Source organism: Tupaia chinensis, unplaced genomic scaffold (genome assembly GCF_000334495.1).
Source record: "Tupaia chinensis unplaced genomic scaffold, TupChi_1.0 Scaffold000009_1, whole genome shotgun sequence".
In the NCBI taxonomy this organism is placed as follows: domain Eukaryota; kingdom Metazoa; phylum Chordata; class Mammalia; order Scandentia; family Tupaiidae; genus Tupaia; species Tupaia belangeri.
This window is the reverse complement of record NW_006159439.1, coordinates 1026279-1039242: the sequence shown is the minus strand read 5'-3', so window position 1 is coordinate 1039242 and position 12964 is coordinate 1026279. Positions and strand designations below refer to the sequence as shown.

General features: G+C 34.8%; 1 protein-coding gene across 2 annotated transcripts in view; it reads right to left on the bottom strand.

The window, feature by feature from the left end:
* The window catches only part of EPHA3 (EPH receptor A3), a 404175-nt gene that overhangs the window by 373352 nt on the left and 17859 nt on the right, over positions 1-12964 (bottom strand). For both annotated transcript variants that reach the window (XM_006139867.2, XM_006139868.2), the window contains exon 2: positions 4689-4753. In XM_006139867.2, the coding sequence (XP_006139929.1) occupies positions 4689-4753 (65 nt within the window). The remainder of the gene's footprint in view (positions 1-4688; positions 4754-12964) is intronic.

Genomic DNA, 12964 nt, shown 5'->3' with positions numbered 1-12964 from the left:
CAATTTTCCAGGGACACATGAAAGAGTGAAAACCTCCTTCTCTATCAGAAAGAAGTCAGTCAAGAGATACTGAATGTGCAACACACAGGTCTCTCCTTGACAAAGGAATGTTTTCATTTAGGTACATTATAACTGTTGTAGCACCGATAAGTAACTAAGGAAACCTTAATTCCACAATTGCCAATTTTGATGCTTTCTATCATCTACAAATATACTCCATTCATTTACAACTTCTTCTATACTCCCGGACCTTGTCTGTCTTCATTCACTTTTTTGTTTCCTTAATTGAGTCTTGGCTTAATTTTCATTTGTACTATGCAACCAGCATACAAATACTACTGTCCTGTTCCTGGGTCCCTGCTGTGTAGATACATAGACTTAAAAAATTTACTTGGTGGGACCAGCAGTTAGTGTAATGGCTATGTCGCTGGACTCCCACATAGTCGACCGCGGTTTGCGTCCCAGACCCAGTGGCTTAAAACTCACGCTGGATGCGTGTGTGTGCGTGCCCAAGATCTCGAGAGGAGAATGGAGGAGAAGGGATTGCGGCATGGCCATCCCCCCTAGGGGGTGATTTCTCGCTTTATGTCTCTCTGTCTCTCTCTGTCTGGCGAGCGCATGCTCCCTATAGCTAAAAAAACCTCTCCAAAAAAAAAAAAAAGTTTACTTGGTAGATTGACCATTCATTATCTGACAACCAGTTCATTTCAGTACCCAGCCATGTCTAAGCAAAAGAGCATCTTTCTAGGTTGTGATACAACCTATTATGTTTATGTACATACATATTTTTATGTTTTTAAACATGCTAAGTCTTCTCTATATCAAAGAATATTAAAACTAGTGAATGTTTCACTAAAATTTCTGAATACAATTAAGCCCAAGATTCAAATATTATAACTTACAGTCCATAGGACCAGAAAAGATATTTGCTTGTGTTTGTTTTACCGAAGGCAACAATTACAGTGCCAGAAAATATCCATGTAAAATGAAAGTCTTTCATTAAAAAATGAATCACTGCTCATGACCCCCAGATCATTTCAGCTCACAAATTCATGACCTTCATTTAGAGAGAACTAAATTTTCATTAAATTTCTTCACAGAGGTTTGGAGAATTTGTCCCATGCCTCATAGTGTACATAGTATCACACTTTCCTTTTAAAGTTTCCTCTAACATTTCAAGTACCATTTGAAAATAGAGATAAAAAAATTACTTCTCTCAATAATACTTCATAGGTTAGTTGTAAGGTTTTTATGTATAAATACATATTCAGGGGAGAGGGAGGACAGAAATAGCAAGGAAAATTCATGAAAGAATGAGCCACTCAGCCATTTTTACACGAATATGTTAATTTTATATAGCTCAAATGATATAATCAGACCATGAAAGACTCATTTCCTACGTGAATGAAGCACTTATTATTTTTAAAATATTTATATTTCAATAGATTTGGATTTCAAAGCTTCTGATCAGAGGAAGATTAGAAGTTAAAGGAGGAACTGGCAGTCTCCTCAATCTCTTTAGCAACCATAGATCCTGTAGAAGTGCTATTGTTATTCACAAAGTGAGGATTTCTCAATGGTGGCCTTATTATTTTGGACCAGATTATTAAGGAAGCTGTCATGTTCATTGTGAAATGTTTAGCAGCACCCCTGGCCTTCCTAACTAAATGGTGGACACAGCCCCTACCCCTACTTCCCAGTTGTGACAAACCACAATATTTCCAGACATTACCAAATGTCCCAGGTGGGGCTAAAACAAAACCAACTTCCCTCTCATCCTCTTCTCTTGTCCAGTAGCACTGACTTAAATCTGAAGAGTAAATTTTTTAGGGACTTGATGTGGTGTGACATTGTTATCATTTTTTTTCTGAAGTTTATAGTTAAGTTTTAGTTGATTTCCAACAAGATGCACTGCTATTTACTGGGGATAATGGATTTAAACTATAACACAGTCACACTTGTTTCTGGCTATTACATCTAATTTTTTAATAGAAAATCTTTCTGTAAAGACAGTGGTTTTGGGTATCTATTTTCTTTTAAAAGAAAACAAACACAGAATTTATCTATCCTCATTGAAAATGGAAAAGATTGTGCAGTAAAAATAATTAATTGCTAAAGACCAAATAATTCCACAAGCAAGAGTGTTAAATCTAAAACCTAAATTTGCCATACAGTACTTTCAATCAAGAATTTATTTGATCAGCTTTGAAGAAAGATAGGAATATTAAATTAACATTTTCAACATTTGTACTATTTAACTCCTCCTAGACATCATGGTTCACATAAGTGGGAATTTAAAAGAAATATAGATGCATATTACCATAGTACAATAATTTGATTTTTCATCTCTTTCTCTCTCTCTCTTCGGTTTTATTCATTACTAATTGGGGAGATTTTCTTTTCTCCTTGCAAGTTATAATGATACATTTGAAGAGACTGGCCAGTTGTTTGAGGCTATACTGAGTATCAGAAATAGAAAAGCCACAGTTGCAGAAAGATCAAAAGAAGACAGCCATGAAGAGGAAGCCCAAGACCTTGACAGAGGCTTTATGAGACTACAGGTAATCAAATAAGATACTGAAAACTGTAAGAGATTACTATTCAAGAAAGATGTAGGAAATTGGGCCAGAGATAAGAAATGTCAAAGGCAAACTATCCTGAGAAATGTTTCCCAAGCTCAATATACTTTTTAAAAATCACCAGATGATCATGATGAGATACAGAGTCTAATTGAGCACATCTGAGGCAAGGTCTGGGAGTCTGTCTTTCTAATCATCTCCTCTGTGTTGATGTTGCTGGTTCGTCCATGTGCAGTACAGTGTAGTCAAGTGCTAGAACACCCCACCTCTCACCAGCCCTATTTCATCACAAAATGAGATGAACCACGGGCTTCATTATATTATTCCATGACATTAACAATGGGGGAGTTCAAGTCCCCCAATTTTCAATATATAAAAACATGCTATATTTAAATCTTCTTTTAGAGAAATCAAGAAAACTTACATTTCTAAAATAAAAGTTAAGATTATGTTTGATTTGGGGGTCTTTCGATGGTTATTTTTAAATGACTTTTCCAGTTCACTCTTGAGCTTCAATTCACATTTTATGACAACCCAGGCTGTGTTTTTATTCTAATCATTTGATTCCTTTTACACCTACGAGGAAACCAAATATTGACGTGCTTTGTACTTTCCCCTCCAAAGCACTAAGGAAGCCCGATTATAGATTTTTGGCATTTTGTCAATGTCAAGGTGTGCTAGGAAGAGAAGCAGATGCAAAGATGACAGATAAATGAAGTATCCCTGATGGGAAACATCCTTTGGGGAAGACGCAGCTAGTAGCACTATAAAAAGTAGTATATTTAGACATAAAAGTCTTAAGACTGAACAACAATGGTAAATGGAAGTAATTATAATCACTTCAAAAAGAGGACTATTGTAGCAGGAAGTGAATGCATAGATGTGCTTCTAGGACAAGTATTTGAAAATAGCACTTTGCATTTCCTACAGGCTATTCTGGAAATGAAAACAAAAGTATGTTTGGGAATTACTTACACAGTTTTGTTGAAACAAGAATTTTTCCAAATATACGACTCTGTAAAGGAAAATATTCTCACGCAAAACACTCATTATAAACACTTGGAGCACCAAAATGCCATACATGTTAGTAATCTGCGTCTGGCTTGGTAAAGTACGAAAGATGTAAATAGTTTAAAATATAAAGGCACCACCAGGTGTTTTCCTCTTATTCCCCCTGATCTAGACAAGTTGCAGATGTTTCAAACAAAGCAACTAAAGCAACATAGGTTTATACCGTTGACAAATAAATTCTACCTTACTTCTAGTAGTTTCTAAAGTTTTTGTTAAGGCTATAACTTTTAAAACTACTATCTCCAAATACACACTTTATATAATACTTGAAATTCAGAATGTCATACCAATTTACCTGTTGTGACCACATCACATAAAATGGTAGATGATCACCCTTAGGTCATCTACATCATGCAAGTAATAATTGAATAATTTATTCGGTCCATTCAAGCTATTGATACATTCAGAAGAAAAGATTTTTAAAATTCTCACTTGTTCTATTCAATCCAAATATTAGACTGTGTCAGTCTAAATACAACATAAACTTATAAACATAAGTTGTCACCAGAAGAATAGAAATTCCCTTCAGAGAACATATTAATAATGTATTCTGTCCCCTGAGAGAGTGTTGTGTTCTGTTACTGTGTTGCTAAGCAGAATGCCTAAGGCTGGGAGACCTGTAAAGAACAGAGGTTTATTTGGCACACCATTCTGGTGGCCGGAAAGTTCAAGAGAATGGGACTAGTTTCTGGTGCTATAGCACAACATGACCAGCACAGCCAGAGAAGGAGGTAGGTGTACGTAAAGTGACAGACGAACCCATGGGCAGCCATCTTAATTTCATAACAACTTGCTCTTGCAGGCACTAACCATTCCTGATAAAGCAAAAACTTAAACCCTCCTCACGAGGCGATATCAACCAATTTATGAAGGCACCCTCATGATCCCACCTCCCAGAGGTAAGAACACCTTTCAGCACCACTACATGTGAGGCCAAGCTTCTAGCACATGAACCTTTAAGGGAAACCCCATATCCAAACAATAGTACACAGGTGATGGACAGAATCACATTCCCTTTCGATAGTTTTCTGAACTCACCCCATGTGACGGGTAAGAGATCCAGCCCAGCTCCCCTTGAATTGTTTTTGAATCCAGCAGATTGACTAAAAGAAAATACAAATATGCAAATGTAATTAATAATAGTAAACTATTTCTATTGACTTCTGTTGTCTGTTGTTGTTGATATTATTTTTTAAAATGACTTCATTTTTATTATAAGTTTATGATATATAGAAAATGGGAATTACAGGGCTTGCTCTGTACCTTAGTGGTTAAGGAAGTTGATTATATGGCTGACTGGTTCAAACCCTGTCCCCCAAGTTTGAAGAAACACATTTGGCCCGTGTGTGCCTGCCCCAAATCCCAATATAATGGAGAATAATAGACAGGATTGTTGCATGACCACACCTCATTGTAATGATTTTTCTTTCTCTCCTTCTCTTCCTCTGACAAGCACATAGACTCTTTGATATAAAAAAGAAAGTTTAAAGAAAAAAGTACAAAAAAAGCAACCAAAAGAAAAGTTAAAGGATCAAAAGTTTCTGTAGCTTTTTAAACATTTTGATTATAAAGATAGGTTAATATTAAAAATATAATCAATTTCCAACAAAATAAATTTAGGTTTAAAAAGGGAACATTATGATAGAAAGTGGACAAAAAAGGAATATTTACTGCTAAGTGAAGCAAGCCCGACTATGAAAGAGAGGCATTGTATGTCCCCACTCAATGTATACCAAATGTCAGCACTCCATGGCAGAAACTCAAAGATTAGAAGGTATAAATGCATAAAAAGTAATGGTTATTCTAGAGACAGTGCAGGAGGAGAGTGGGAAATTCAGGGAAGGTAGGGGAGGAAATCAAGCAAAAAAGAACGAAGCAAAATATTTGAGACACAAAAATACAAAATTAGCTGTTGATGATGACATATACAGTGATTTATTTGAACTGATATGTAGTGTATTCACGATGGGGAAATTTATTTGGTATGCTAAACAATACAAAGTGATAGAATGTAAAAAAATTTAAAACTAAATTTAAAAAATGCGAAGTAGAGTAAAACATTCATTCTAAGATGATATAAAAATAATTGAAAGACTTTTAAATTTTATAAATTTACACAGAATTCTACCATGGATTATTACCTTACATATGTTCCCATAATGAATTAATATTTCTGTTACTACCTACCGTCTTCATATTGTCCCTGACCAACACCAAACATATCATTGGCAAAGTGCAGCTTTCAATAATGTTATCTTCCTATGTATAACAAACAAAACATTTAACTAACAATTTGAGGAGAAACCAATGCAAAAATTTGGTTTATAATATTGTACATTTAAGACTTTACTTATTTTCAAAAAGGTGTTTTACCCAAAGGTTTTAATGATTTTACTCAGAACTTTGTGCTAGTTATACAAAGTCTGATTTCTTATCAATATTTATAGATGAAAAGTAAGCCTCATATACATGCAGTTGCATTTTGACTATGGTTTTACAAGAGAAAGGCAAATTATTTATTTTCACCAATATAATGGAGAATAATAGACAGGATTGTTGCATGACCACACCTCATTGTAATGATTTTTCTTTCTCTCCTTCTCTTCCTCTGACAAGCACATAGACTCTTTGATATAAAAAAGAAAGTTTAAAGAAAAAAGTACAAAAAAAGCAACCAAAAGAAAAGTTAAAGGATCAAAAGTTTCTGTAGCTTTTTAAACATTTTGATTATAAAGATAGGTTAATATTAAAAATATAATCAATTTCCAACAAAATAAATTTAGGTTTAAAAAGGGAACATTATGATAGAAAGTGGACAAAAAAGGAATATTTACTGCTAAGTGAAGCAAGCCCGACTATGAAAGAGAGGCATTGTATGTCCCCACTCAATGTATACCAAATGTCAGCACTCCATGGCAGAAACTCAAAGATTAGAAGGTATAAATGCATAAAAAGTAATGGTTATTCTAGAGACAGTGCAGGAGGAGAGTGGGAAATTCAGGGAAGGTAGGGGAGGAAATCAAGCAAAAAAGAACGAAGCAAAATATTTGAGACACAAAAATACAAAATTAGCTGTTGATGATGACATATACAGTGATTTATTTGAACTGATATGTAGTGTATTCACGATGGGGAAATTTATTTGGTATGCTAAACAATACAAAGTGATAGAATGTAAAAAAATTTAAAACTAAATTTAAAAAATGCGAAGTAGAGTAAAACATTCATTCTAAGATGATATAAAAATAATTGAAAGACTTTTAAATTTTATAAATTTACACAGAATTCTACCATGGATTATTACCTTACATATGTTCCCATAATGAATTAATATTTCTGTTACTACCTACCGTCTTCATATTGTCCCTGACCAACACCAAACATATCATTGGCAAAGTGCAGCTTTCAATAATGTTATCTTCCTATGTATAACAAACAAAACATTTAACTAACAATTTGAGGAGAAACCAATGCAAAAATTTGGTTTATAATATTGTACATTTAAGACTTTACTTATTTTCAAAAAGGTGTTTTACCCAAAGGTTTTAATGATTTTACTCAGAACTTTGTGCTAGTTATACAAAGTCTGATTTCTTATCAATATTTATAGATGAAAAGTAAGCCTCATATACATGCAGTTGCATTTTGACTATGGTTTTACAAGAGAAAGGCAAATTATTTATTTTCAACACAGATAATTAATTTGTAATAAATTAGAAATTAAAATATAAAATGGCACTTCAGATATAATTAATAACAAAAGATACATTTTGATTGTTGAGCAGATCTACTAAATAAAGGAAGCTATGATTTTACCTCATCTTTCTTCTAAATTAAAACAATCCCATCATGACTAGTGAGAAATGTGAAAGAAATTCACATAAGCTAAGCATTTATTATTAACATGAACCAAGGCAGATTAATCAATAAAGACAGTTAAGAGAGAATCATTTTCGAAGGTCCAATACAGTCACAAATCAAACATAATGTTAATATGGACACTGCACAATATATTCGTGTGTTGTCAATAAAGTGTATCTTGATACATGGAAAGTACCATTCTTTCTTTTATTTGTTCTTTTACAAAGGAATAAAAATTCTTATAGGATGTTAAGGAAAAGAAGTAACCTATTTTATAAACATTTTCAAGCACAGCTAAAATGTGAAAGAAATATATTTGGTTAAGTGGTTAGATGATAAAACAGTAAGCAGGTATAAGGATAACTCTTGGTCATTACAATTTAAAAGAGATACCGTTCTCAAAGTTAGACTCTAAATTTTGCAATTGAAAGAAAAAGACAAATTTAACATATTACATTATAATTCTTTAATGATTAAAGATTTTTTTTCTTACAATAAATTAATCCCAATGAGAAGTAATTATATTTAGATAAGAGAAGAAGATAGCCACTATGTGGATTACAAAGTGTAATTTCCATAATTGAATTATTTCCCAGGGTATCACTTTGGAAATTAACAATATGCTTAACTATATTGCAATTATTTCTCAAAAATAATAATAAAAATTCTACCTATTAATGTTACAGATTATATTTCATATTTATCAATATGGAAAATTTTTTGAAAATATGAGAATTCATCTTTAAGTATATTACCAACATTTATTCTGATAAAGCCATATCTAGTTCAATTGTCAACTGTCATTCAATTGTCATTATGCTCGTCATTCGATTTCTCTGAGTCTGATATAGGATTTCAATAGACATAAACTTGCCACTACTCATATGTCATTAGATCGTATCTGCAACGTCCTTAGGGCTTAGAAGACTTGATGCATCACTGTGTGTATGTAATAACCGAATATGCACGAAGTGATGAATATGTGTCATTCTATATGCTAAAATGAATGACTGATTTTTTTTAATTTAATCTTTTTCTCAGAAAAAGAAAGTGTCTGAGTCAAAGGAGATATGATTATTACATTTTCTCCATGTAGTAAATAAGTCATTGGAACGTAGATTGTTAACTAAAACTAAATATCCTTAAGTTTTCTCTGATGAAAATCATGATGGGAAAAGAACTAAATCACATTTGGTTTTGGTTTATACTCAAAAAATACAACTAATTATTTCAAATTATTTCATATAACCAGTTAAAGTAAGTATAGTACATTAATTACATTTATTGCATATACTCAGAAATGAAATTTTAGTGCATTCATTAAGCATGAATGAGGGAAGCACATGTAGCATCATTACTCATGATTCTGCTTCTACTGTCTATCGAGCATAATTATACCTGTCCTGCTTATCTCATAACGGTGCTGTAATGATCAAATAGTATACATGTATTTAAAACTACCATGAGTTTATAACATGGTGTACAGACTCAGCGTTCTTCTAAAATTAACAGATTATTCAAGAACAGTTCTATTTTGGCTTCTGAATTTTATTTATAATCAACAATAATACAATCTAATAGAGAACAATAGTTGACATCAAACCCCTTTTGAAAGCACTTGTTTGGGGTTTATAAGGTGCCTTTTGTTAATAGATAAATGAGAATAATACAGTCTTAGAATCTGAAACAGTTTAAGGTGACTGGCTGATAAATGGAGACTTCTCAGGATACCAACCCCCAGTCTCCTGTGATCTACTGTGTAGCAGTCTCAGTATGCCATAATTAAGAAGAGAAAATCAATGGATTTTGAAAGTAAATCTGTGAGTGATTTCGTCAGATACTAACTCTCCCCTTGCAATACAACACCTGAATCAGGCAAGAACCTTGGTTACTTATGCTTTCCTTTCTCAAAACATACGAACACCTGATCATTTCCTGTCGCGTGGTGTCACTATTCAAATGCCAGGACAGACGGATGGGCAGGTGCATTGTGGTGCACAAATACTGTAATATTGTAGTCTGGGTTTTAATGACAACCTGAAACATGGAGGGTTTATTTTAGTCACAATAAAACTTGAGTTTACGGGGCTGGCAGGTGGTGTGGTAGCTAAGGTGCTAGGCTCTCACATGACCAACTGCGGTTCGAGTCCTGGACCCAGCAGCTTGCTTTCTCACTTTCCCTTTGTCTGTCTCTGTCTCTCTCTGTTCAAATTAATAATAGTGATAATACTGAATAAAATAAAATAATTATTAAAAAAAACTTGAGTTTGCAATTACAAAATTGTAGAAAAAGTTAAAAATAATTCTTTTTTTTCTTTTGTTATAGGGTATGTGCACTCACTGGGGTGAGAGAGAGAGAGAGAGAAATCACCAGTTATGGAAATAGCCATACCCTCCTCCAGTTTCCTCTAATGATTTGGGGCATGCACACATGTGAGCCTGTCATGGTTTTCAAGCTACCAGGTCTGGGATTTGAATAACAGAGATGGTTATGTGGGATCCAGCACTTTAAACCACCATGCCACCCCCAGCCTCAAAACATTTTTTAAGTTTTTTCCATAGGCATGTAAGCTCACCAGAGAGAGAGAGACAGACATAAGAAAAGTGAGAAGACACCTCCCCCCACCCCATTCCAGGGAGGATGGCCATGCTGCAATCCCTTCCCCTCCATTCTCCTCTCAGGATTTTGAGCACCCACATAGACTCATGCACATGTGCACATGCACGTGAACCTCATTTGATTTTCAAGCTGCCAGGTCCAGGGCTCAAACCTCAGTCTACCATGTGGGGAGTCCAGCACCTTAACCACCATGCTATCTGCCGATGCCCCAAAATTATTCTTTTAAAAATGTATTTACCTATTTCTTACAAGAGACAGAAAGAGAGCATGAGCAGAGACCCCCTTATAGTGTCTTGCCAAGCTACAGTTCACCCCCCTCCATCCTTCCAACCAGCTTGGGATTATGGGCATGTACATGAGTGCACTCTGTATGTTCAATCCTAGACACACTCTGGACTCCAAGCCTCTCTGTTTGGCTCCAGTATGGCACAGTGGTGCCCCATGGCCTGCACTATGGAGGCTAGGTAGAAAACATATGAATGACTTAATTAACGACTGTCTCATGCCAGCTAAATAAAAAATTGTTTTTTATTACATTTCATATTCTAATGATGTGATTTCCAAATATGTTTGGTCTGTAACAGTAAACACATTAATTGTTTCAACAATTCCAGAATATTTCTATCATAAAGGCTCCATGGTATATAATAACTTTTTAAATGAAAGTGATATAAATTGGGAACATTTTTGAAATGTTATGATTCCCTTTATATTTATATATAAAAAGGATTTGGGGGGCAATGTTGTATTTGAAAATTACTGTTCCAGGTTTCGATGAATATGGTTCTGGGTTTCTTTACATAGCTTACATTCTCCAGTCTCACTGCTTTTAAAGTAAGAGAATAGGAGAATGGGAAAGCAATCCTTACACACTCAGAATCTTGATTTGGCTTTCGAATGGGCAGTATAGCAAGATCAGCCGAAGAGATGCAAGTGTGGGGTCTGCTGGGAAGCAGAAGTTGTAGAATGGAGTAAAGGAGTAAACACAAAATACAGAGCAAATTGTCACAGATGGTCATAGTACCTTTGGAAAGGAGAAAACCTGTTTGTCATCCCTTGTCACTGTCACATTTGGACTTCCCTCGATTATGAAATGAAGATGGCCAGGAGCCATGCTCTCGCTCACTTTCCTGTCCTCCATCATAACAGAAGGACTCAATGAAAGGTCCACTCCCTGGTCATCACCCACTGGTGCTGGCCATGTCATGAACAATTGTCTGTAGTAAGAATTTAGACCATCTGCTCTCTTATCAATGGGAATGCACTGAGATTTATAAAGGGACTCCAAATTTCATTTAATTCTTCCTTTTTTTTCTTCTATGAATGAGAAGCAGAGAGAGAGAATGAGAGATAGCATCCCAAAGGATCTTTACACTGTCATCTACCCTCAGCTTCAGTCATTCCTGGAATATGGGCACACATGTCTACAATATTCAGAGAGGTCTCCAGCCATGAACCTGAAACCTTCCATACAAGTCTGCCTCATAGAACGCTGTGTTACCTTTGCGCCACCATCAACCTCTAAGACTCAAAATGAATACTGATTAAAATAAGTATTTAAAACAAAGGTTCCCATTTAGCAAGGAAAGATTGAAACATTGAGGTAAAAATTACTGGAGTTTTCACTCTTACAGTATCATTAACACAACAAGATTCTTTAAAGAACACTTCAAAATTTAGATTCTACTTGGACATGTAGAAAGACTGAGAGGTCAACTAATATTAACATCTTGAAAGATTGTTAAAGTGCTGTAAATATATACACAGTGCTAAAGCAATCTTTAAAGCAAATACTACAGTTTCTTTCTTTTTTCGTTTTTTAAGGTTTTGCCAGAGAGAGGGGAATGGTCACAGTACAATTTTTTCTCCTCCCGGATTTTGGGAATGCATACACATACGCCCAGTGTGATTTTCAAGCTGCCAGGCCTGGGATTTGAACTACAGTCAGCCATGTGGGAGTTTGATGCCTTAACTACCATGCCATATACTGGCCCCACCAAAATTTCTTTTCTTATCATTATTATTTTGGTTTGTATAGAGCACATGCCCTTGCTAGAGAGAGACTGAGAGAGAGAAAGAAAAAGTGAGAAATCATCCTCCAGAGGGTTGGACATGGCAGATCCCTTTTGTTCTAGTCTTCTCTTATGATTTTGGGTATGCGAGCGGATGTGCCTGGCATATTTTTTAAGCTGGGTCCAGGGCTCAAACTGCCCGGGTGTCCATGTGGAATCCACCGACCTTAACCTCCACACCACTTGCTAGTCCACCACAATGTCTTACTGAAGCAGAAGATACTCTAACAATACATCAGTATGCTTTGTGGTAATACTGTCAATGCATTTTATAAAAAATATTGAGTTTTAAGTAATTATTGAATAATCATTCCAAGGTGATTAGTAGGTTTTAATGGCTAAAGAATTTCAGACTCTTAGGATCATCGATGTGTTTTCTTGTAAAATCTTCAGTTATAAGGGACCTCTATGGCTAAGTACAAAAAACTATAAAAGCACTACCATAATAGAAAACAAGCCCACTCCCTGATTCCATTTTGTGTTGACTATTCACGCCATCAGTGTAATTATCGCAGTCACCTTTCTCATACACTTATCTGTTACTTTCATTGCTTTCTGTTATGATGAATGGTCGCTTTGCTCTAGGTTACAAAGAGCAGAAGAATTCTTTAACCTGCTTCTGAATAATACTCAAGAGTTACAAATACAAGAAAATGATAAAGGAAGAAATAAATTTTGTTTTGGTGTTATAGTTCTCTATATAGTTCAGCCAAACACACTACCGTATGGGTTTAAGAAATTAAGACTTTTTATTTCCCTAC